Genomic DNA, 25408 nt, shown 5'->3' with positions numbered 1-25408 from the left:
GTGTCAGGATGGCTCTGATGGCATTTAATTAAATATTTGGCAGTGTTTAAATTAATTAAATATTAAAACATTAAATCCTAAATAGGACGTGATCTCTGCTGCGAGGACATTCTGCCTCGGTGGCCATTAGTCATTTAATAGAAGTCAAATTGATGTGCGGAAGGCTTCCTCCTTCCCCCAGCTAAGTGAAGTCTAAAGTGGAGGCACTTTGCAGCCTCATTAATAAGTAACCAAAGCTGGATCCAGGCTCAGCATCAGCTAGGCTAGTCCTATTAACGGAAATGTTAATGTCCCTCCGGTGGACGCGTCTCTCTCTGATCCAGACGCTTGATGAGATGGACACAAGATGAATTGGTGTACCCTGTCGTTGAAAAGTTAGGCAGCCAGCTATGTCTTCCCTGCCAGATTTAGCACTGTGCCAGAATCTGTTTTCCACTTTCCTGAAAACTTTTCCACCCCAACCCACTGGGAAAGACACTCCAGTTTTCTGTGTGTCTTTCCCAGAGTGCCTTAGACATTAGAGATAAACTGGAGTGAGGTGTGTGCGCGTTGTCCAAGCTTCGTTGCTGGAGATAATACTGCAGAGCACAGTTGTTGGAAAACATGCAACAGAACAACAGAAGGGTCTTTAGAGGTCTTCTAGTCCAATCTCCTACTCAAGCAGGAGATCCTATAACTGGTAGCGAACCTATGGCACCTGTGCCACAGGTGGCACGCAGAGCCCTCTCTGTGGGCATGCGCACCATCATCCCAGTCCTAGGCCTTCAAGCTGGGTTTTATAAAACTTTTCACTTGTGCAAAAAAAAGAGGTTCAATCAATTTCAACTTCTTGCGGGGGGAAAAAAAGATCTCGCAAAAGATCTGCCGTTACCACTGCAGCCATGTCTACCCGATGGGCCACACGCACTGGATGGACCACGCCCACCCAATGGGCCACACCCCCCCGGCACCCGACGATACATAAGTGGGTTTTGGGTTGCAGTTTGGGCACTCAGTTTCTAAAAGGTTCGCCATCACTGTCCTATAACTATACCATTTCAGACAGGCTGTCCAGTGTCTTCTTAAAAGTCTCCAGTGATGAAGAAACCACAAATTCTGAAGGCAAGCCGTTCCACTGGTTAATTCTTCTCAGTGTTAGGAAACTTCTCCCTAATTCTAGGTTGCTTCTCTCTTTGGTTCATTTCCATCCATTGCTTCTTGCCTTGCCTTCTGATGCTTTGGAAAATAGGTTGTCCTCTTCTTCTTTGTGGCTAACCAGACCCAACAACTTCAAGATTTGTTTAAGCTTCGTGAGATCCATTCCCTCCTGACATCTCCATTTGGGATTTAGTAAAAGATGGAAAGTTACAGATTATTGGGGAGAGGATTGGATAAGGAATGAGAGAAAACACTTCCGTCCAACCGTTGAAGAAAGAACTAGGTGAGATGGTCAGCGTACAAGTTTAACCAATAAATATACGTCAATAAATAAAACGAGTAATGACAGCACACCTGGGGCTCATCTTCCTTCGGTGTTGTGGCAGAGGAATTCAAGCAATTTCTTTTCCACTGGGGAAAAAAAGAACAGCAGTTTTAAAGAATGTAGAAGAAATGTTCAACCAGGTTCTAAGTAAAATGTGTCCTTACTTTACAGATAGTTCTCAGTTTGAAAGTCCTTTGGGGGTAATCCTGTGACTTAAATGCTCTCTGATACAAATCCAGTTAGAGATAAAGAATCGTAAGCCAAAGAACAAGAAGATTTAAACAAAAGATTAGGGAGACAGAGGATATCTGCTCTGTTCTCGCCTACATGATTGAATTGTAGCTGTTTCTGTATAAATAACAATGAGGAGACGCATTTTCTTTTGAGGAGGCAAACCCAAAAGGTAAAGAGACCACAATAGATTTCCCTGCAGTGCTAAACACCTTATCTTAACAAATAGTTTTGAGACCCTTGTACTAAACCATCTTCTGCAAAGAAAAATGACCCCCCCACACACACACAAATCTCAGGGGTCAGCTCCCGAAACCTAGCACAGAGCCACATTCCAAAAGGTGACTGTAGAACTAAGTAACAAAACAATCTACAAGTTTTTCCCCCAGGAATTAATTTTAAATACAGGGTTTCAATCTTCCACACATTTCTTTTCAAACCTGTCTACTTCTAGTAGTGTGTTGGCCATTTTAAAAAAGAAGGGATGGGGAAGGAACATTGTGAATTATGAAAATTTTAATGCCACACATGGAAGTTACCAGAGGAGACTAGCCGTATTAGGTATTGCTAAATATCGGGCAAATTTTCAAGTATTCTGTATTGTTGGGCGGGGTGACGGGGGGGGGGGAGAGAAATCACACAATGATTGCTTTCACACAATAGGTGCTGGTACCCAACTGTGCTAGGATTAGTGCAATGTGTCAATCAGTCCTTGTGGAACACATACAATCCAGTCATTATTCAAATTTATCCTTAATATTAGGCAAAAATGCAAATATTTCCTGGTAGGTGAGGAAATAAAGTAAGCAGGAACAGATGAGGTTCACACTTCCATAAGCTATATTAGTTTGATGAGGCTGTATGTCCTCATCCCTAACAGACTGTAGTAAGTGAACGGATATTCAGTATAAAATAAAATAATCCTATACTAAAAATAATAATAATAATAATGCAATAACGGCAGCACAGTAACATTGAGACTGAAGACTCCACAAGCAACACCCAAAGGCTTTCAGGAAAAGCTAGATGTTCAACCTCTGGAAAGTCATAAGAGTGGGATGGTCTACAGCAGGGGTCCCCAACCCCTGGTCCATGGACCAGTACCGGGCTGTGGCATGCCAATAACCAGTCCACACAAACAAGCCAAGTCTCATCATTGGGATGCAGGCAGCACACAAAACCACACACTCTCCGGTCCGTGAAAAAACCTCTCTCCACGGAACCGGTCCCTGGTGCCCAAAAGGTTGGGGACCTCTGGTCTACAATGATTAAGGCATCAGATTAGAAACCAGGAGCCTGTGAGTTCTAGTCCCACCTAGGTATAAAAATCTATTGGTTGACTTTGGGCCAGTCACTTTCTCTCAGCCCAGCTCACCTCACAGGTTAATTGTTGTAGGGTAAAAAAAAAACTCCATTAAGAATGCTTAGGGTGCTGTGCTGACCTAGCCAACTGTAATGTATTCAATAAGCTGGGGGATACCAGGGTTTTGAGGATGGAGTCTAACACTTTGTCTGTGGAGTTTCTCCATCATCCAGGTCATGGGTGTCCCAAAAGTGCTTTTTCACGAGGCAACTGGACTTTCTTTTTTCTCTTTGAAGACATTTTGCTTCTCATCCAAGAAGCTTCTTCAGCTCTGACTGGATGGTGGGGAATGGAAGGACTTATACTCCTTGCAGACAGCTGGTCAGTTGCATCCTTAGAGCAGGGGTGTCAAACTCAATTTCATTGAGGGCCGCATCAGCATTGCGGTTGCCCTCAAGGGGCCGGGTGGGTGTGGCCAGGGTGGGCGTGGCCTACTGGGTGGGCGTGGCTAGAGTGTGTATGGCCTACTGGGTGGGCGTGGCCAGCTCTACATCATTCGCATCAAGGGTGCCTATGGGGGCCTGGGCAGGAGTGGGACAGATCTGGGGGTCTCTGGCAGGAGGAGGGTCTCTGGGCCAGGGCCAAGGCAGTGGGGGCCGTTCCCTCACTGTTTCCAGGATGGCTTCGCGGGCCACATGAAACCACTTTGCGGGCTGGATCCAGCCCCCGGGCCTTGTGTTTGACATGTCTGTTTTAGAGAGTCATTGATGTCACCTGGAGGCTTCATCTGTGTTGTCAGGGTCACCTGAGCAGTGCAAATGGGTGAGGAGCCTTCTTGGAATGGTTGAAATGACTGTGTGGTAAATTGAAAGTAGATGAGTCTACCACTTTGTTTCTCAGGATACAACTCGTGAGAGTAACCTATTTTGGAGGAGGGGGCAGTTAAGGGGCAAAACACTTCAGTTCAAATTTTTACCCTAAATCTTCCATTTCTCCAAAAAGAGACACCATCCCCAAACCCTGCCAGTTTTCATACCAGTGCAGCTAAAAATTGACTTTCAATCCTGTCGCACAATAAAGAAAAATAGAAGTTAAATTGGGTAGTGTTGTCTTGCATTTGGAAGGAAAGGAAAGCATTCAGGAGCCAGAAACTTTGACAAGTTGGAAGAGCTCACTCCTGCCTATCACTTTAAATATTTTAAGGCTGATTAATTAACCTTGAAAGATAGATGGTGACAAAAGGCGAAGTTTCTTGGAATAAAAGCATCAACTTGGCATGGGTATTTTAAGCTGACAGACCTGAGCATATGGTCTTTCCAGAACAGAGTTTCGTGCATATGTATCCGTTCACAGAAAGAGCATTAGAAGAATTCAAGCATTTTACAAAGCCAGCATAACCGTATATGTGTGGGAGAAATAAGCGGAAATGAACTTCACACATAAGGGGGAAAAATAAAAAATGACACAGATTTATTTTCATCTCTCGGGCAGACTGCCTCATAGCAACCGTGAAAGGCTGGGAGATGTAAACTTGAGAAAACAAGAAATATTTTAGTGAAATCCTTGTGAATGTATGGCAAGAAGCTAGTTTGTGCTAGCTTTCATGGCGAAGGGCGGGAGGGGAGGCAGAGATAGAATCAGAATCTTAAGGCGGGTAACAAATGAAGCATACAGCCAATCCAATTCTGTTGCCTCCAATTTTCTCTGCTGAGCATTAATTAATCTTGAAAAGGATCTTCTTTGCTTTCTAAAGGATAAAGGTTTCCCTGTCAGTCATGCCCACTCTAGGACACGATGCTCATCTCCATTTCACAACACCTTGGTAAGGCCACACTTGGAATACTGCATCCAGTTTTGGTCACCACGATGTAAAAAAGATGTTTTATTTTTATTTTTTTTAATTCCATTTATATCCCGCCCTTCTCCGAAGACTCAGGGCGGCTTACAAGCTTAGCAGTAGCCTTCATTCTATGTATATGCCTGTTTATTAGGGCTTTCACACACACCCCCAAGCGGCATTTTTACAAAGTCAGCTTAATTGCCCCCAACAATCTGGGTCCTCATTTTACCTACCTCGGAAGGATGGAAGGCTGAGTCAACCTTGAGCCTGGTGGGACGCGAACCTGCACTAATTGCAGGCAGCTGGTGTTACTTAAGGAGGCATTTCTAGAGTTGAGACTCTAGAAAGAGGGCAGAGAAGAGCAACAAGGTTGATCAGAGGGCTGCAGGCTAAAACATATAAGGAAGGGTTGCTGGAATTGGGTATGTCCAGTTTAATGAAAATATGAGAGGTGGCATGATAGCAGTCTTCCAAAATCTAAGAAGAGGGAGTTAAGCTATTCTCCAAAGCACTTGAGGGCAGGACAAGAAGAAAGGATGGAAATTACTCAAGGACAGAAGCAACCTGGAACCAAGGAGGAATTTCCTGACAGTTAGAACAATTAACCAGTGGAACAACCTGACTCCATAAGCTATGAATGCTCCAACACTGGAAGTTTTTAAAAAGAGACTGGACAGCCATTTGTCTGAAATGGTATGGGTTAGGGTTACATCACCATGAACTCGGAGAGCAAAATGGACATTGCGAACAAATTCAGAGTACTTGGGTATGGTTAGAAAGGCACTGACTTCTAGGCTGCCCTATCTATCTTTTCTGGTAAAATGCATCGGAAAATCCCATTGGAGGAAAATTCCAGTTAGGGTTAGGGTTAGGTCACCATGAACTCATAGAGCAAAATGGACATCGCCAACAAACTCGGAATGCTTGGTTATGGTTAGTGGGGGACTTACCTTTCTAGGCTGCCCTGTTTCCTGGTAAAATACATGGGAAAATCCCATTGGAGGAAAATTCTACTTAGGGTTAGGGTTAGGTCAGCATAAACTCATAGAGCAAAATGGACATCGGGAACAAACTCGGAGTGCTTGGGTATGGTTAGGAGGGGATTTACTTTTCTAGGCTGCCTTATCTATGTCTCCTGGTAAAATACATGGGAAAATCCCATTGGCAGAAAATTCCACTTAGGGTTAGGTCAGCATGAACTCACAGAGCAAATGGACATTGGGAACAAACTCGGAGTGCTTGGGTATGGTTAGGAGGGCACTTCCCTTTCTAGACTGCCTTATCTATGTCTCCTGGTAAAATACATGGGAAAATGCCATTGGCAGAAAATACACTGGAAAATCCCATTGGCGGAAAATTCCACTTAGGGTTAGGTTCCCATGAACTCAAAGAGCAAAATGGACATCGCCAAAAAACCCGGAGTGCTTGGGTATGGTTAGGAGGGGACTTACTTTTCTAGGCTGTCCTATCTATGTTTCCTGGCATGCTTTCAAACTGCTAGGTGGGCGGGAGCTGAAGCAAGGAATGGGAGCTCATCCCCGGTGCGCGAAGCTCGGGTCTCAAACCCGGGCTTTCAGCTCTCCAGTTGACCAAGCTCAGTGTCCTTAACTACTGAGCCATCGTGCCCCCTTTGCATATATAAATGGATGAAACAAAGAAGATGGATCTCAATTACAAACTTTTTCCTTGGTGAGAATAAGATACTATTAAGTCTACAGCTATTCCTGGCTTTGTGGATTGATATAGCTGGGCATTCAGAGTTCAGAAAATAGACATGCCACCAGCTGATTACTGAAAACATTTCTGTAATTGCCTCCTGTTCAGCTGTTCTTTCAGCACTGAAGAAGTGAAAAGATGAAGGGGAAAAAAAAGCAAAGGCTTCCTTCTTCCCTTTGCAGACTTACAAGAAAAGCATTAAGCACTTTTTTTTTGGTGGTTTATTTCTCCTTTCCTATGAAATGCAGTTAAATTGGAAAGCCTCTGAAAACAGCTTCAAAGCTTATTAGCTTCATAGGAAACTAGAATGAGAATCCCCTGTGAAGGGATCCGATCTTCTGTTTTTCCCTGAAAGAAGAATATGAATGCCTAACTACAAACAGCAAATGTTTGAATGTGTTGTCTAGAACCAGTTTTAGAACCAGGGCAATTTGTTCCCTGCTGTTTATCTAGAATAGGCATGTCAAATTTGTGACGTCAAGCGACGTATTGCGACTTTCACCCCATTGCCGGCAACGGGGTGGGGGTGCAGTTTCGGCGTGATGCATCCGGCCCGCGGGCCGGCAGTCTGACATGCCTGATCTAGAATGTACAGGCAGTCCTTCCCTTACAAAATTTCATTTTGTGAACGTTCAAAGTTACAACAGCGCTGAAAATAAGTCACTTATGCACATTTTTCAGTTACAGACTTCGCAGCGTTCCCCACGATCCTGCGATCAAAATTCAAAGGCTTGGCGACTGGTTCGTATTTACGACGGTTGCTGTGCCCCAAGGTCACGTGATCCCTTTTTGCGGCCTTCCGACATGGGGAGGCCAGGTTCAATTCACAACCAAATTACTGGCTTTTATCAACTGCAGTGATTCACTTAGCAACTGAGGCAAGAAAAGTTGTAAAACGGGGCAAAACCCACTTAACAAATGTCTCACGTAACAAGAGACATTCTGGGCTCAAGTTGTGTTCGTAAGTCGAGGACGACCTGTACACTAAAGTCAAGAGTTCCATCCAGTCTACCAGGGACCGGTTCCGTGGAGAGAGGTTTTTCCGCGGACCGGAGGGTGCGTGATTTTGTGTGCTGCCTGCATCTTGCAGATTGGGCTTTGCTTGTTTGTGTGGACCGGTTTCTGGCATGCCATGGCCCGGTACTGGTCCATGCACTGGGGGTTGGGGACCCCTGGATTAAGAGACAGTCCTGGAAAGAAAAACAAGAGAGCGCGTTTTCTTTGAAAAGGTGTTTTCAGGTTGGATATAGAATTACCTCTTTCGATAGATAAGACATTTTTTTTAAAAAAAATCCCATTTATATCCCGCCCTTCTCCGAAGACTCAGGGCGGCTTACAATTTAAAGCACAAATCAATGTGCTGAGCAATTTTAAAGCAGAGCTACATTTTAAACCTTGCCTCTACAACTCTCTCCTTTTTGGGGGGTGGGGTGGAGGGAAGGGGAGATCCTCCTATTGTTTTCCTCCTTAGCTTCTCAACCAATACAGGGAGTCCTCGACTTACAACTGTTCATTTAGTGTCCAGTCAGTTACAACAGCACTGAAAAATGTGATTGGTGACCATTTCTCACACGATGGTTGCAGCATCCCCATGGACACGGGATCAAAATTCAGACACTCGGCAACTGACTCTTATTTATGATGTTTTGCAGTATCCTGGGGAGGGGTGTGTGTCATGTGATCCTCTTTGGGGACCTTCCGACAAGCAAAATTCCTGAGGGAAGCCAGATTCACTTAACCACCATGTGAGTCATTTAATAGTTGAAGGGATTCACTGAGCAAAGAAAAGACAAAAAATGGGGCAAAATTCACTTAACAAATGTCTCACTTAGTAACCAAAATTTTGGGCTCAATTGTAGTCATAAATCAAAGATGATCTGTAGGCAGGACAAGAAGCAACGAAGGGAAACTAGTCAGGGAGAGAAGCAACCTAGAACTAAGGAGAAACTTCTTGACGGTGAGAACAATTAACCAGTGGAACAACCTGCCTCCAGAAGTGGTGAATGCTCCAACACTGGAAGTTTTTAAGAAGAGAATGGACAGCCATTTGTCTGAAATGGTATAGGGTTTCCTGCCTGAACAAGGGGTTGGACTAGATGACCTCCTAGGTCCCTTCCAACATTATTATTATCATCAATTTCTTTTATTCATTAAACATGAACCTCAGTCAACTGAACATTCAAATTGACTGGCGCTGATGGTTGACACGGTTTGCCGCCAGCATCCCAGGTAATCAACCAGGTACCTCCTTAAAATGTAAGATGTTCCAAGTAGTGCAGTTATTATTATTATTGTTGTTGTTGTTACTACTATATTTACTTTACAGGAATACATGAGGTCACATTACGTAAGAATGTAAGCAGAGCCCTGCTGGATGGACTCGGGGCCCATCTAATTCAGCAGCCTGTTTTCACAATGGCCAACCAGCAGACAAATCTCCAGAGGCCATCACCTTGCTGTCAAAGCCAACGATCTCCCTTGAATTTGATCCAACCATTTACACTGGAGACCTTTCTAACATTTCTATATTTGCATGCAAAAGTAGATATTCAAGTTAAGTAGCTATACCTGTACATTCACTGTTTCATTTAGACCTTATTGATCTGTTCCGGTAAAATTACATGCCATCTTTAAATTAAATACTAGGTAACTTATAGATCAGAGGTCCTCAACCTTTTGAGCACCAGGGACCGGTTCCGTGGAAAGAGGTCTTTCCCGCAGACCGGAGGGCTTGAAATCAGGTTTCTGGATTGTTTGGGTATTTTATTTTATTTTTTTATTTTAATTCCATTTATATCCCGCCCTTCTCCGAAGACTCAGGGTGGCTTACAAACTTAGCAGTAGCCTTCATTCTATGTATATGCCTGCTTGTTAGGGCTTTCACACAAACCCCAAGCGGCATTATTACAAAGTCAGCTTAATTGCCCCCAACAATCTGGGTCCTCATTTTACCTACCTCGGAAGGGTGGAAGGCTGAGTCAACCTTGAGCCTGGTGGGATGCGAACCTGCACTAATTGCAGGCAGCTGGTGTTACTTAAGGAGGCATTAGCCCACTGCTAATATGAACTACTCTTCTGAAGAATATTCACAACTGTTGGCTGATGGCCACCAACCCCCATAAGTGGATCTATACCAGGCAAGGCAACAGCCCTGGAGAAACTCAAAACTCTCTTTCGAGTTTTGCACGGGATCTATAAAAAATAACCTTCACTCTCCCCTCCCTTAACAAATGCTGGAAGATACAGCAGATCGAACACAACACAAGAGTACAAACTTTCAACCGCAACACGTCGACTTGAAATACGTGGAGCTGTTGACACAAAGCAAAGTTGCTCAACCAGGAGACCACCAGCCTGCAGAGCTTCTAGAAAGCAGCTGGAGCTGGTTCTCACGTTTTCAAGACATGGAAGTGCTTTGGCTTCTTACAGCTCTTGCATTCACAGCGGCGAGTGACTAGTGCATTCTCAGCCAAGGCTATTCTTAGTTCTGCCAGCGTCTCCCTTTTTCGCAGATCAGATTCCAGCTGCTTCTCTGCAGAAAATGCGAAGAAAACCTAAACCTACCATTCTCCTAACTTGACATACCCTAGAAAGTTGGAAGTTGCACAGCTACAAAAAAAAAACACAGAGAAATTACAGGTACACAATTGTAAGCCCCAAATTTCTGTTGTTGAGTTTTGCCCCATTTTACGACCTTTTATGCCACAGTTGTTAAGTAGGTCAATGCAGCTGTTAAATTAGTTGCACGGTTGTTATTGTGAATCTGGCTTCCCCTTTGAATTTTGCATCTTGGAAGGTCACAAAAGGCGATCAACACTGCAACTGCCACAAAGGCGAGTCAGTGGCCAAGCATCTGAATTTCAGTGCCGTTGTAACTTTGAACGCTCATTAAATGAACCGTTTTAAGAACTTCCTGTATACGCCAGCGACTTTTGACCATTTTTCACACAACTTTTGCAGCATCCCCATGATCATCACGTGATCAAAATTCAGACACTTGGCAACTGGCTCATATTTATGGCGGGGGCAGTATCCCAGGGTGCTGGGATCACCTTTTGCCACTTCCTGACAAGCCAAGTCAATGGGGAAGCCAGATTCACTTCATAACTATGTCACTAATTTAACAACTGCAGTGAATCACTTAACAACCGTGGCAAAAAAAAAAGTTGTAAAAAGGGGCAAAACTCAATCAAGAAACATCTCGCTTGAGCAACAGAAATTTTTAGGCTCTCCACTGTGATCTTAAGTCATGGACTACTTGTATAACTATATATATATTGGTTTTCAAAGAGTTGGGATACCGCTAAGCCGTAAGCAGTGGTTTAACTACAGTGGCTGGTTCGTACACCCAACCATATTTTGATTTATCATACTGTACAAGCACATCCAGTCAACTTGTCTTTGAAATGTAGATGCATGCTGCTAACACTATAATAAAACGTTTTTTCCTGGCAGTTAAATAAATCCTCTCCATTCTCAACCTTCAGCCGCTCTGACATTAATACGAAGTGCCATTAGCAAAGGCCGCACTTTATTTAAAAAAATTAAAGAGATACATAAGAGCATTTACAAAGGATTCTGTTAAAAATCAGGGTGTAAACTCAAATCTGCGAAGAGGTTTGCCTTCTATGGCTAACTCCAACCAGCGCATTGTTGGGACTTCCCAGCATCCAAAGAGCAAAACCCTTTTTTCCCCCCCGATCAGCACATGAAATAACTCTTTCGTTAGCAGCAATCCAAGCACATCCCTGTTTGAGGCGGCTGGTATATTCAAAGAGTTCCTTTAAAAACAGACATTCCATTAAACAAGAAAAAAAAAGTGTTTTCAGAACCGGTCGGTTTCTTCCATAAAAATACATAAAAGAATTTCCCCTCCCCCCCACCATTCTAGCATTAATCTGGACTCACTGGCAGCATCATGCAAAAATGCAGAATCGTGAAAATAAAAATATAGGGCGAGGGAGTTGCGTTTTTTAAAAAGCCGGTGGTCAGGAGAATGAGCAGCTTCCATAGCTTTAGCTATTTCGAGGTCCGAGGGAGTTTCTTACTACTCTGAGGTGGGGTGAGAACACCCGTGGGCAAAGGAGAAAACCTGTTCTTCTCAGCTAACATAGCTTGTTTGCTTTGAGCTTTGTCCTAAAAAAGAATACCAAAAAGCAAACCATTACTCATTCATTCAAGTGCCCCGATGGATTGTACAGCTATGAGAGTTGCAAAGCAGCTCTGCTTTACATATGCAAATGAAGAAGAAAAAAAAATAAGCCACGATTGATGCCCTTACTATTCTGCTGTGCATTTCTTTTGTTAGATATAAAAAAAAACAGCCAGACTGGATCAGGTTGGGATTCCTCCCACTAGAATTAGTCCTCAATCTGCAACATTAATGGAATGTACCTGCTATCATCGTAAATTGTGACAGTCATAAAGACGGCCATCATGTGACCAAGCCCATTTTAATTACCTTGATTTTGGCAGTCATTATCAAATGATGCAGTCATTAAGAGAACTCATTGTTCGCTATTGGGCATTTTTGCTAAAAACTGAAAGGAAATGCAGGCTGATAGGAAAACACGTAGGTGCATCGCAAGCATGCCTTCAGGATCAAAATACAATGAAAATTTGTTTTGAACGGTCTTAAAAGGGCCCAACTATTACAAACATTACCGTTTCTAGATCCACACACTGCACTGTGCAGTGATTTATTTAGTTATGATTTATAAAACAACTTACAACTGGCTGCTGAGTAACAATACACCCGCAAATCTTGGGTTTATCAAGCCAAAATGACTGCATTCATACCACACAAAATTAGCAAAATTACAAAAACAACTTTGTGGCTTAGTGTGCTGGAAGTTGAACATACACTAGGACTCCATTAGGAATGAAGTTGCACAAACAGAAGTTATATACATTTAGTCCTCAACTTATGACACAACTGGGACCAGAATTTTTTGTCGCTGGGTGAGGCTGTTTGTTAAGTAAGCCGTGCCTGATTTTACGATCCTTTTTTTGCTATGGTCATCAAGAGAATCACTAGTCATTAAGTGAATCCATACACTCATTTAAGGAAATCCGGCTTCCACCCTTTGACTCTGTTCGTCAGAAGCCAGCTGGGAGGGTTGCAAATGGCGATCACGTGACCCTGGGACACTGCAACCATCATAAATGCCAAGCTCCCAAATTTTGATCACGTGACCGTGGGGGATGATGCCATGAGGGTTCTAAGGGTGAGCACCAATCGCGAGTCATTATTTTTAAGGGCCGTTACAACTTCAAAAGGTCACCAAACAAAGGACCGTAAGCCCAGGACTGCCAGCAATTAACTCGGTTGACAACCTTTTCTGGTTACCTGTTAACTTACCAGCAAGCCAAAGGTGTTTATGTGTGTTTGTATATTGTGCAAAGCTTCGGCGGGGACTCCCCTGAAGTGCTTCAGTACCGAACTCCCCACCTCCTTGATGGCCATCGCAAAGGGGACCATCCATTTCACACACTTCTCTATGTCGCTCAGTTCGTATCCTGAGAAAACCAAGAAAGAAAGGTTCTTGCATCTTCCTACGCTTTTACTTGAGTTCGAGCCTGACTGGCTCAAGGTTGACTCAGCCTTCCATCCTTCCGAGGTCGGTAAAATGAGGAGTCAACGATTGTTGGGGGCCAATATGTTGACTCTGTAAACCGCTTAGAGAGGGCTGTAAAGCACTGTGAAGGGGTATATGTTGAGATTCAGCGTCAGCCTGTCATACCGGCAGCTGAGTCTGATGATTCTGAAGAGGAGGAGGAGGAGAGGTTTGGAGAGCCTTTGGTGTCAGAGGGAGGCTCTGATGCACTGCAGGACTCTCAGCCTGGCCCCTCCCATCATGTTCCTCATCAGACCAGCCGTGTGAGCATGAGGTATTGGCCGTAGATGATTTACAGCTGGATCTATTCAGGGACGCTAGGAGCAGGAGGCAATCCAGCAGAGTAGAACAGAGAAAGACAATGAGGCAACTCGGTGAGAGGAGAAGGCAATGAGAAGCCACGCCTTGGGACTGCTGATAAAAGGGGAAGGTGTGGGAGGTGCTGGTTGCTGAAAGCAACTGTTTGAAGATCTTCTGCTAGAGTCCTGGTCTGTTATTCCTGTAACTCATTTGAACTTTTGGTTTAACTCTTGTTTGAACTTTTGATTTCTTTGTAAATAAATTTGGTTGGGTTTTTCCAGCCTGTTGACTATAAAAAGGGGTTGTCCCTGACATTCAAACAGGGTCGTAGGCTGGAACAGAACAGTATATATAAGTCTAAATGCTAACGCTATTGTCCTTCCTTCTGGTTAGAAAGCAGCACTGCAGGCTGATTCTGCCCACAGTCTAGAGTTCGATCTCAAGGTTGACTCAGCCTTCCGTCCTTCTGAGGTTGGTAAAATGAGGACCCAAATTGTTGGGGGTCATTATGTTGACTCTGTAAACCGCTTAGAGAGAGCTGTAAAGCACCGCGAAGCAGTATATATATAAGTCTAAGTGCTAATGCTATTGCTACTTCCCAGTCCTAAATTTACATAATCTTACACAAAGCCTTACCCGAAACCCGCTGCATCAACTCGCCAGAGGAGAAGTGATACAACGCTGAAGCAGCCAGGACACCGTACGTGTATTCCAAACAGCCCACATCGAGGACGCACAGATCCAAAAGCTGAGAAAAGAAGAACGTAAACGTTCAGAGGACCATTTTCAGGCTGACACGAAAGGAAGCATTTTGCAGCAGATTCCATCTTTACCTCTGCTACTTGCACGAATATCTCTTGAGAATATTGTGGCAGCAGCAGCTCACAGATCTCGCTTAGATATGCAACCTGCATGTATATATTTAGCCAAGACACGATTGTCAAGGGACTCAGATTCCAATTGAGCGCCTGGAAGAAGAAGTAGAAGAAAAAAGATACACTAGGACGAAGTGGACATGGTCTATATCAGTGATGGTGAACCTTTTACAGATCGAGTGCCCAAACTGCAACTCAAAACCCTCTTTATGTATTGCCGGGTGCTGGGTGAGCGTGGCCCATTGGGTGAGCGTGGCTGCTGTGGTAACAGCAGACTGGGTGGGACTAAAAAGTTCAACCAATTCCAACTTTGCAAGATCTTTTTTTTCCTGCGAGAAGTTGAAATTGATTGACTGATTGAACCTTTCTTTGAAAAGCGAAAAGGTTTTATGATACCCAGCTGAAGGCCTCAGACTGGGGCGATGGTGCGCGTGCCCACAGAGAGGGCTCTGCGTGCCACCTGTGGCACGCGTGCCATAGGTTCGCCACCACAGCTCTATATCATCACAAAGGAAAGCTGAAGTGGGGTTAAGACAAGACTATCTAAAGCTGCAAAGGGTCTTATTCCAGGCAGACTGTAAAGCTCTTTCATGGAGATGCAGCATATTATTAGGCTCCTAAACAGCCCATTCACCTATCCGGACATCTCCATATGCATCGGAGCGTGCAGTTGGCTCTTCCTGATTCCACGTCTTGATGGAACATCTACTGCAAGGGTGTCCAACCTTAGTAACTTTAAGACCTGTGGACTTCCAACTTCAGCATGCTGGAGGGGAAAATCTGGGAGTTGAAATCCCCAAGTCTTAAGAGTTGCTAAGGCTGGACACCCCAGTCTACTGTAAAGCATGCCGGTTCATTTTTTGGAGCTCAGTTCCACAGAAGCACTGAAATCTGACTCTTGAAATCAAGGCAAAAGCTGACAATGCATTTATATAACGATGGAATCTGGAGAGGCAACCATTAACTCCTTGGAGTGAGTTTTCTCATTCTTGCTATGTTACAGGGTAAACTTTTTTAATAAACAAATCATTATCTTTGCACGGTTGCACCGATACTGACAGGGCAAGTCACTAGTATATAAAAATAAGAGCATACCCCTCTCCCATCTGCCCCTGATGATGTTACCTAGTTTGGGAATGAAATGTCTGCAAGAAAATCATTAGCTTAGAGAGACCAAGAATCCTATAGTCCTCCTCTTCCTCCACACCCCAAACTTCATTCCTCTCTACCGCTGTAATGAAACATCGGCAAGAAAGTAACCAAGCTCAAGAGAGCACCAAGGACCCCCCACAGTTCAACCTGAGCTACCAATATCCTAATGGTACGATTGCTTTTCTTCCGTTCCTTCAAAAGAACGCACAGAGTCATACCTTCATAATAATGAGTTCCATGCTAATAATTTCTTCTTGTGTGCAAGCACCATCAGTAACATAGGCAAACTGGTGAAGCTTCGGCGGGTATATCTCCTGCAAGAGAGAAGAGAATCAATACACTAGCCCAGGGGTAGGCAACCTTGGCTCTTTTATGACTGGTGGACTTCAACTCCCAGAATTCCTGAGCCAGTTCTGGGAGTTGAAATCCACCAGTCATAAAAGAGCCAAGGTTGCCTACCTCTGCACTAGCCTATTCCGTTTGTTCTCTGAAAAGATGGCAAGCTGACAAAACCAGATGGTTATCCCACAAGGATTTACATTTTGGATAATGAGACGATTTTAACATTAAGGTTTTTTTCTTTCTTTCTGAGCCTTCATCAATTAAAGCCAACCGTAACTACAAATAACACGGAATAGCAGCTTTATATAAATTGGATCTTGTCGAAGACAAAAACGTCTTAATGCAGCCAAGATACATTTTTGGCTAAACAAGCCATCAAATCAAAACTGCTCTTTTCTCGAAGCTCCTTCGACGGATATTCTATTTTTTCTTCTGCTTGGGGAATTCTGGGAGTTGAAGGACCCACACTTTATAACGTTGCCAACTGGAAAAACGCTGCTCTATGGCAGGGCTGAAGCTCTGTGGAGCAAGACTTTACCTCAAGTTTAGCAGCTATAAATAAAGAAGATATCCCAATCAACTGGAGGAGTGTCTTTACAATGTTCTGTTGTGTTGCCATGAACCGATCAAAGAAATCCTGAGCTAAATAAAACGTCTCTCTTTGAAGTCTGTGGACCTCACAAACCTGTAACATATAAATGAACAATACTCCTTTCCATCAGCATCACTCTACAATTGTTAGAAATCCACAGGAACGCCTGTGAAAACACCAAATTAGATCAGCATTTGCCTTCTCTATAACACAAATACATTCTTGCAATCCAACAGCTACTTATTCTTTGCAGTAAAGTTGCTTGCTGATATTTTTCAGAGTTAAATAAAGTAATAAAGGTAGTCCTTGCTTAGCAGCCAGTTGGGACCGGCAACTCTGTCACCAAGCATCACAGTCATTAAGAGAAGAAATATTGTCTGCAACTTGTGATTTTAATTCTGTGTCTCTCCGTTAATTCTGCCTGTTGCAAGCCGGTTGGGAAGGATGCAAATAGTGACCACAGGATGCCACAACAGTCATCAATGTAAGGATTGGTCACAAAGTGGTAACTCTGAATGGTTGCTAAACAAGGCAGTCACTAAGTGTAGGCTACCTGTATTGCAACAATTTTTTTGTGTACACATAAATGACCATGTGGACCATATCAATGTGTGATGTAGTGGTGTTCCCCACCCCATAAGGCAGCTGGGAAGAGGCAAAAGTGGAGTGAAACATAGATTTGTTCTTGGAGAAATAATAAATTTTGGTGGGTTTTTGTTTGGTTTTTTTTTTGCAATGGCAATAAGACCATCATAAATCTTATTCCAACTTTTTATTTCCTTTTGCACCTAACCATGAGATCAGGGTTCCTCAAAATGGCCAATATCAGACCCAAAGGTTAATGGGACTATCCAAGGAGTTGAGGGTCAATAAATGATGGCAGGGGTCAATTAATCTTTGGGGGCCTCTGCAGAGCTCTACACCAGCTCCAAGTCCTGAAAGTAAGTAGCTATTGGCAAGACAGTGTTATCCAGAGGTGAAAATGGTCAGTGACCAGCAAAAGCAGCCTTGAGTTCTCTATGTTATGATGATGATATGATCCTTTATAACAGGGCTGTCCAACCTTGGACACTTTAAGACTTGTGGACTTCAACTTCCAGAATTCCCATGGCTGGTAGGGAATTCGTGGAACTGAAGTTCACAGGTCTTAAAATGGTCAAGGTTGGAAACACCTGATTTATAATGTTATTAGTTTAATGTAATAAATGTCTGTGAATCAACGAACAACCTCAAAGTTCATAAAAGGGTTGATCAGCTGAAGAGTTTGAAGATCCGTCCACTAGATGCACCTTTCAAACCAAGAGGAACAAAATAAGGTAACAAGCCCCACAGATAAAACTATAATGAAAGAAGGACAGAGCTTGAAAACAACCCAAGATAGATAATTAAATCAGTCTTGTGTGAATCCTTGTTTCAGACATGAGCAAAACACCAGCTTACCTCCATTAGCCAATCTAGGAGAACTACTCGCATTTTAGGTTCCAAGAGCGGATGCTTTTCCATATAAAGTTTATCTCTTGCATACTTCTGTTCCTTATTGAGCATATTTTGCCATACTTCATCTCTATTCGCCCAACTACCAAAAGAAAAAAAACATTAAAACAGAGCTGGATTACACTTCCAACCATTTCTGAATCTCTCCTTTAGCACCTCATAGAAATTTGAGACTCTGCAACCGATTGCTGAATGGAAGCAAAATTTGCCATGGATTTTCAGAGGCAAACAAAGCCATTTACAAGCCACCTAATAGGCTTAAGGTAACTAAAAGCTTACGATCTCCCAAACATCATTCTGAAAATTTACTTCCTGCTCACTCTAATAATGCCACCCCAAAATCAAAAGTAAAAATTCTCTTTCTCATCACCTGAATTAAGCCATTTAATAACTAACAATAAAAAAACCCAGCAGATACCAAAATGGTGGAAAATTTACCCCAAAACAGGCAACGGTGTCTCCCTAGCTGAAACAAGCTTTTGAAGTTTAGAATTTGCAAAGTTTGCATTCTCAAGTTCTTCATCTTTCTCTGGTGTAGGGATCAGCAAGTGTGAATAAGGACACGCAGCATAATTTGACTATGGAAAGAAAATCAACAGCATGGAGTCAAAGTTCAAAGTTCCAAGGAAGTTTACTGAACTACAGATTCATTTTCCAACAATTACAAGTTCCAACAAATTAACAAGTTAAACAAAAAAATAGGTTTCCCCCCCCAATACTCTAAAACTATTTCTGCAACACGTTTAATAACAGGGGCTTTCTTCTTCTTTATGTTCCCTTCTCAAAAACTTTGGTGACTTCAAGAGAACGGTTAATGGTAAACAGGCCTTTTGCTTTAGAATCTCATCTTTTTATTTTGCATCGGATAGCAAAACTCCATTGTGAAGGAGAAAATCAAGATACAGAGGGATTCAAGTGGGAAGAAACATGGAAATTCCAAATGGATATTTCTGTATATGTATTTTTATGGTAAATAACCTTTCAAGAGTAACAATGCAATCTCTCCTTCTCTTTCTTTTTTCTAAAAGATAAGTTCCCATTCAATTCACGCACAAGCCAGACATAAAATATAACAATTTAACCATCTCAAGATTATAGAATTGCTGTGTACCAAAGAAATTGCAGGTGCTGACTATAATCCAGCATCCAAGCTTATATTTACGTTCTGAAAATACATGCTCTGAATGCATTATTGCAATACTAGCATGGCAAAGAGAAAAGGGCTTACATTAAACTCTTGCAAAGAATTTAAGTGCAAACAAATAAACTAGATCCTTTTGTGAACCCAGTGAAACAGGACAGAACCCCCTGATCATTTAAGTTGTAAACATCTTCAAATGTTTTTGATTTTTTAAAAAAGAACAGTTCACATGTGCTGCTTTGTTAATTTGATAGCCAGCCATCTGAAAAGGAACAATTCCTTTAGGCTGGTGAAATTTCCTCAAAAACAAAATCTTCCATTGTGTGTTCCTCTGAAACAAAAAATTATTCACTTTTTTAAAAAATTAAGAGTCAGGTCAGTTCACACTCCTTCCCCCCACCTCTCATTCTAGTCTTAAAGGAGAATGCAATTCACAAGGTATTCTGCTACAGGCACTATAAAAATGGATGCCACCCTGTTCCTACATAAGATATTTTCAATAGATTTGAGAAGTTGCCAAAACTTTCTATTTCAGATACTCAATGAAACTGACCTAAAGCTGCAGACCACTTCACCAGCCTTTGGTACACTTAAGCCCCCAAACAAGCCATCCTACCATAACAAACCTTGCATTTCAGTCTGTAATTCAGATGTGCTATTCTATCTACAGCCTTTCTAATATTTGCAGGATCTGGCAGGAATTTCCTACAGAGAGCTGCAAGCAATCTAAACTTCGCCTTTGCAAGCATTACAAGGTAATCAGGACGACACACAGTTACTGCAAAGCACTTTCAAGTGTAGCAAAAGATGTCATGCAATCTTTAAGAGTTGCAAGGTTAGTGGGTTCCAGGCAAATCCTGGCTTTGTACAAGTTGCGTTTTGGAAAACTAGCTAATGATGTGCATCTGTTTAAACTTTTATCCTCGATGAACACTGAAAACGGAAAGTCTAAAAATTATAAAAGCCTTTTTTTTACAATTGCCACATATTATCTAAGCATTTTGCAAGCACAGAAAACGGCTGCTCTGCTTGATACATGTTAGCATCATTACAAAGGCACATATTTGAAGGAAGCTGTCCATAAGACATTGCAACAAACACAGATACGCTAGAATCTCCAAAGAGGTAGGCTGCCCAAATGTATTTTTAAAATACATGTTCCTTAGACATATACTCTACATACATACTTACACATCACCTTTTTTCAGGAGAGATGATCAATCGGTGTCTCAGTATTGCAGTATTGAGATATACCGCAATATGTAATACTAAGACACACATTGATTGTATCCACTGAAAGAAGGATGCCTGGTTTATGAGTAGAAAAATGGGCCAGAGGAAAGGAACCGATGAAAGTATCTAACAACCTCTTTTCAAACAGAATTAAATCCATATTTAGTTGACGTAGGACAATGGCAAGTGTTCTTTTCGTTTGAGAAAGAGCCCATGGGGTGAATATTTTAAGGGCTGATTGACAATTGGACCAGTTTATTTTGATCAAAGGCAATCCATAACCAAGAGCATTTTATTGCCTACAGTAGCACAGGCTGCTCCATTCGCGATAGATTCCAGGCAGCTTACAACCAGCAAAAGAAAATGCAAATGAAAAACAATTAGGATAATCTAAACAACACGTCAACCCAAACAACCATATATGAGAAAGATGGTGGATAAAATAATGAATAAAAATATTATTTTGCAGATTGATGCATAGAAAAAGAACAAGGCTTCGTGCCTATGAAGCAACTTGCCATCTATGAAAACTTTGTCACAGTTTATATCTAGCAGTGTTAAAGTGCTAAAGTTACCTGACTTTCGTTTGATTTTCTGCTGGTTGCATTTATACTGGAAGTATCTTCGTCTGGATCTTGTAAAAACTGAAAGAAAAGAGCGAATCAAGATTAAGGTTTGCAATGTAAAAATAAAATAGATGTGCTACTGAAATGAGATTTTTTTTTCTACCTGAATTAAGGCCCTTCAGATGACTTTGAAACACCACTTGTTACTCACAGTTAAAAAGTAGTTACTTCAAGGGTCACTACTTTGGCATCCACTGCCTCACCTCAGTTGACGTTCTACTTTCTCTAAGTACAAAAACAAACTCAATAGCCTGCAACAACATTAACTGTTAAGAAGTTAATGTTTCTAGACCAGAATCAAATCCTTCACAGAGCAGATCAACAGCGGAGATAGGAAAATAGCCCCACATTTCTATGCCAAGCAAAATGGAGGGCCAAGAAGAAAAACTTCAGTTGTGGTGAAACAGTTTTGCTGTAGGTTATGTAAATGAGACACAAAACAATTTCACCTTCAATCCCTGATATCTCCAGAAATATTTGGAGAAGACTCTTGCTTGAGCTCTCCTGATCAGTAAAATCTCTTCCTGCCCGCCACAAGACCCAGGAGAACCTACAGACCTCCAAATACTAATCAGTTACAACTCCTAGTAGAATTATCTCATCTCTGCAGTAGAATTTTTAAATATTGGGCTGCAGTGAAATAATTGCCAGGTCAAAGGTCTTGATTAAAAACAGGATTTACTTTTATCGTTTTCTTAAGAATTAGAGGCTATTTTTCAGTCAGCGATAGTGTCCCATCAGCCCTGCATTCCTCCAGTTGTGTTGGATTACACTGCCATCTTACTCAGCTCAGAAGGCCATGTGCTTATTTTACAACAGAGAACAATCCATTGTGATTGGCAACTTACTATTACGACATCAGCTTTTCTTTTCCGGGTTCGAACAACAAACTCAGGAACACCGTCACTCTCGGCTGGAAGTTTCCTGGCCCTGCAGTCACTATGAGAGACATTTGGATTACAGCAACACACTCTACATGGGGCTGCCCTTGAAGAGCATTCAGAAGCTGCAGCTGGTCCAGGATGTTGCAATAAGCAGTCTTGGGCATTTCTCCTTATGCCCATGCAACATTGCTGCTTTGCAAGCCACATTGGCTCCCAGTAGGCTTTCAGCTATAATTCAAGATGTTGGTCATCCCCTGTAAAGCCTTACATGGCATAGAGTCAGCTGTGGGACCACCCCATTCTAGTGTTTCTGCCTGTCCCGCCTGATCTAGTATAGCCAGCCTGCTTCAAGCCCCTTCTTTATTAACCATTGTCCTCTTGTTGGATTTTCCACTGGGGCCCAATGAATGAGATGGATCTTAGCTTAATTTTACATGGGTTTCAGCTTAACGTCCAAAACTACTGGTGGGACCACCATTCTTCTACACCATGTGTAGTAGAGATGGCACGCTGAGAGCCCCTTCTACTAAACAATGTAATCTTGTTGGACCCTGGGCTCACGCCTTCTGCCCTCAAAGGGATGCCTGGAGGTTCAGAGGGCCCAACCCTGTTAGCCTTTCTCAAGGCATGGACGATCTGACCGTTCCCCCAGGCATTTGGGTTAGGTGTAAATGAGCTCCACTCTACTGAGGGTATGTACAGTCAACTGTTCATTCTTAGGGGCCAAGGGGATTGTGTTTGGGGGCTGGTTTGTCTGAATCTTGTAAACCACCCAGTGTCATTTTTGTGAGAAGGATGGGTATATAAATGATATAAACGAATGGACCAAACTTACAATCATCTCATGCTCAGCATAGTCTGGTTAAGATGCTGGCCTAGAAACTAGGACAAGGGTAGGCAACCTTGGCTCTTTTATGACTCATGGACTTCAACTCCCAAAATTCCTGAGCCAGCATGGCTCAGCTTGGAAACCTCTCCCTTTCCTCTCAGCATGGCTGGCTCAGGAATTCTGGGAGTTGAAGTCCAAGAGTCTTAAAAGAGCTAAGGTTGCCTACCCCTGAACTAGGAGATGGTGAGTTCTAGTCCTAACTTAGGTATAAAAGCTAACCGGGTGTGTTTGATTCAATCAGTAGGAAATGGGAAGTACTAGTTCCACCTTAGCCATGAAAGCCAGCTGGGGGACTTTGGGCCAACCACTCTCTCAGCCCAACCCACCTCACAGGGTTGTTGTTGTGGGGAAAATAGGAGGAGTATTAATGCCTTGATTAAAGTAATAAAGGTGGATACAAATCAAATGAAGTGAGGAGGAGAGGAAGCAACCACACTCTTCATTACTGAATTGGAATCAGAAGTTGCTTTCTAATTTACTAAGGGGAGCCAAAGGCCTAAGTTTCAGAAACCAAGCTTCAGAAGGGTGGAGCGTAGATAAATATGCAACTCACCTCTCACCAGGCATGGTGGTTTGGAGGAATCAAGATAAGGCCCAGCCAGAAACTGAAAGAAAAACAAAATATATATATAAATCAACAAGCACTTTTGCCCCCCTCCCCCTTAATCCTAGTGATCCCAAGGATCATGCAAGCTCAACCCGCCCTCCAAAGCAGTCAAAACCCCATCTGAACAATTAGGTAACCCAGATAAGCCCCTTCCCCCCAAATATGGCTCAGCCACAACTCTCCCCAAACATGTGCCGGTGACTGATGGGGACAGGAAGACCCCACCAGCCATTAGCAGAACCATATAATAGACATAATAAAGAAATGCAATGGTTATAAGGGAAGAAAGTCTAGGGCAGCCCCTGCCACCACCACCCCCTCTTTAAAGATATCTCTGCAAATACTTCCTGAAGCCCCTTCCCCCAAATATGGCTCAGCCACAACTCCACCAAGGTATGCCCCTGATTGCTGGTGGGTAAGAAGAACCTGCCCCCCCAACCTTTAGCAGAACCATATAATCGACATAAAAATAAAATAAAATAGAATGGTTATAAGGAGGAGGAGGAGGGGGGGCTAGGCCAGGCCCTGCCATCCCCTTCCCCTCTTTAAAGATACCTCTGCAAATACCCCCAGGAGCCCCTTTCCCCCAAATATTGGCTCAGCCACAAATCCCCCAACATGTGCCTGCGCCTGGATAGGAAGACACCCCCCCCACACTTCCCCCCCCCCAATAAGTCAAGCCACAACTAATATATAAATTGCAACAATTTAAGGGGAGGGTGGCTAAGACAGGCCGTGCAATCGGCTGACCCCCCCTTTTAAAGATACCTCTGCAAATACCCCCAGGAGCCCTCTTTCCCCAAATATTGGCTCAGCCACAAATCCCCCAACATGTGCCCGCGCCTGGATAGGAAGACACCCCCCCACACTTCCCCCCCCAATAAGTCAAGCCACAACTAATATATAAATTGCAACAATTTAAGGGGAGGGTGGCTAAGACAGGCCATGCCATTGGCTGCCCCCCCTTTAAAGTTACCTCTGCAAATACCCCCAGGAGCCCCTTTCCCCCAAATATTGGCTCAGCCACAAATCCCCCAACATGTGCCCGCGCCTGGATAGGAAGACAGCCCCCACACACATTTCCCCCCCCAATAAGTCAAGCCACAACTAATATATAAATTGCAACAATTTAAGGGGAGGGTGGCTAAGACAGGCCATGCAATCTGCTCCCCCCTTCCCCTCTTCAAAGATACCTCTGCAAATACCCCCAGGAGCCCCTTTCCCCCAAATATTGGCTCAGCCACAAATCCCCCAACATGTGCCGGCGCCTGGATAGGAAGACACCCCCCCACACACTTCCCCCCCCCAATAGGTCAAGCCACAACTAATATATAAATTGCAACAATTTAAGGGGAGGGTGGCTAGGCCAGGCCCTGCCATCCCCTTCCCCTCTTTAAAGATACCTCTGCAAATACCCCCAGGAGCCCCTTTCCCCCAAATATTGGCTCAGCCACAAATCCCCCAACATGTGCCGGCGCCTGGATAGGAAGACACCCCCCCACACACTTTGCCTCCCCCCCCAATAAGTCAAGCCACAACTAATATATAAATTGCAACAATTTAAGGGGAGGGTGGCTAAGACAGGCCATGCAATCTGCTCCCCCCTTCCCCTCTTCAAAGATACCTCTGCAAATACCCCCAGGAGCCCCTTCCCCAATTGGCAGGGAAGGAGGGAGGGAGGGAGAGCCCTTCTGACCGCAGGCGGAGGGGCTGCCGGCGTTGGCGGGCGGGCGGGAGGCAGGAAGGAAGGCGGGCTCGTCTGGGCCTGCGTTGGGCGCCTCCTCGCAGCGCGGCGGGTCCCCAGCCCGGCTCGCCCTGCGGCTTTTGGCGCACAGGGCGGGCCCAGGCCCCGAGCGAGGGCATTTACGCCGCGCCCGCCGCTGGCGCGGGTCTCTCCAAGGGGAAGTTGCCCCGCGCGCGCCGCCGCCGCCGCCGCCTCTTCCTCTTCCTCCTCTCCGCGCCGGGGCTCCGGCAGGTGGAAGGCGGAGAGGTGGGGGGGTCCCCATCCAGGTGAGCGCGGGGATCCGGCCCGCACGACTCCGGAGCTTGGTGGGGGGGGGAAGCCGGGCGAAGGGAGCCCCCCTCCGCCGGGAGAGGCGGAGCT

At 43.8% G+C, this 25408-nt stretch overlaps 2 protein-coding genes across 4 annotated transcripts in view; one reads left to right on the top strand and one right to left on the bottom strand.

Annotated features, from left to right (window-relative positions):
- Positions 1–25167, bottom strand: CCNE1 (cyclin E1). 3 transcript variants are annotated; one of them, XM_081335763.1, is made up of 12 exons: positions 24929–25167; positions 23251–23302; positions 21773–21863; positions 20874–20942; positions 18363–18502; positions 17871–18006; positions 16377–16523; positions 15715–15810; positions 14303–14437; positions 14106–14217; positions 12914–13071; positions 1–1548 (listed from the first exon to the last, which is right to left on the bottom strand). In XM_081335763.1, exons 2-12 carry the CDS (start codon positions 23262–23264, stop codon positions 1417–1419), a joined length of 1230 nt encoding a protein of 409 aa, XP_081191889.1. In that variant the 5' UTR covers positions 23265–23302; positions 24929–25167; the 3' UTR covers positions 1–1416. The 3 variants fall into 3 exon arrangements, with proteins under 3 accessions (XP_081191889.1, XP_081191888.1, XP_081191890.1); XM_081335762.1 differs by lacking the exon at positions 1–1548 and adding an exon at positions 6550–7742; XM_081335764.1 differs by lacking the exon at positions 1–1548 and adding an exon at positions 11065–11688.
- The window catches only part of LOC308672687 (uncharacterized protein F13E9.13, mitochondrial-like), a 57668-nt gene continuing 57373 nt past the window's right edge, over positions 25114–25408 (top strand). The window contains exon 1 of the mRNA XM_081335766.1: positions 25114–25314. The gene's annotated coding sequence lies outside the window, so the exon portion shown is untranslated. The remainder of the gene's footprint in view (positions 25315–25408) is intronic.

This window comes from Vipera berus (genome assembly GCF_964194415.1).
Source record: "Vipera berus genome assembly, chromosome: 10".
NCBI lineage: Eukaryota > Metazoa > Chordata > Lepidosauria > Squamata > Viperidae > Vipera > Vipera berus.
Note: the sequence above shows the minus strand (reverse complement) of the source record. Positions and strands in the feature narration are given on the sequence as shown.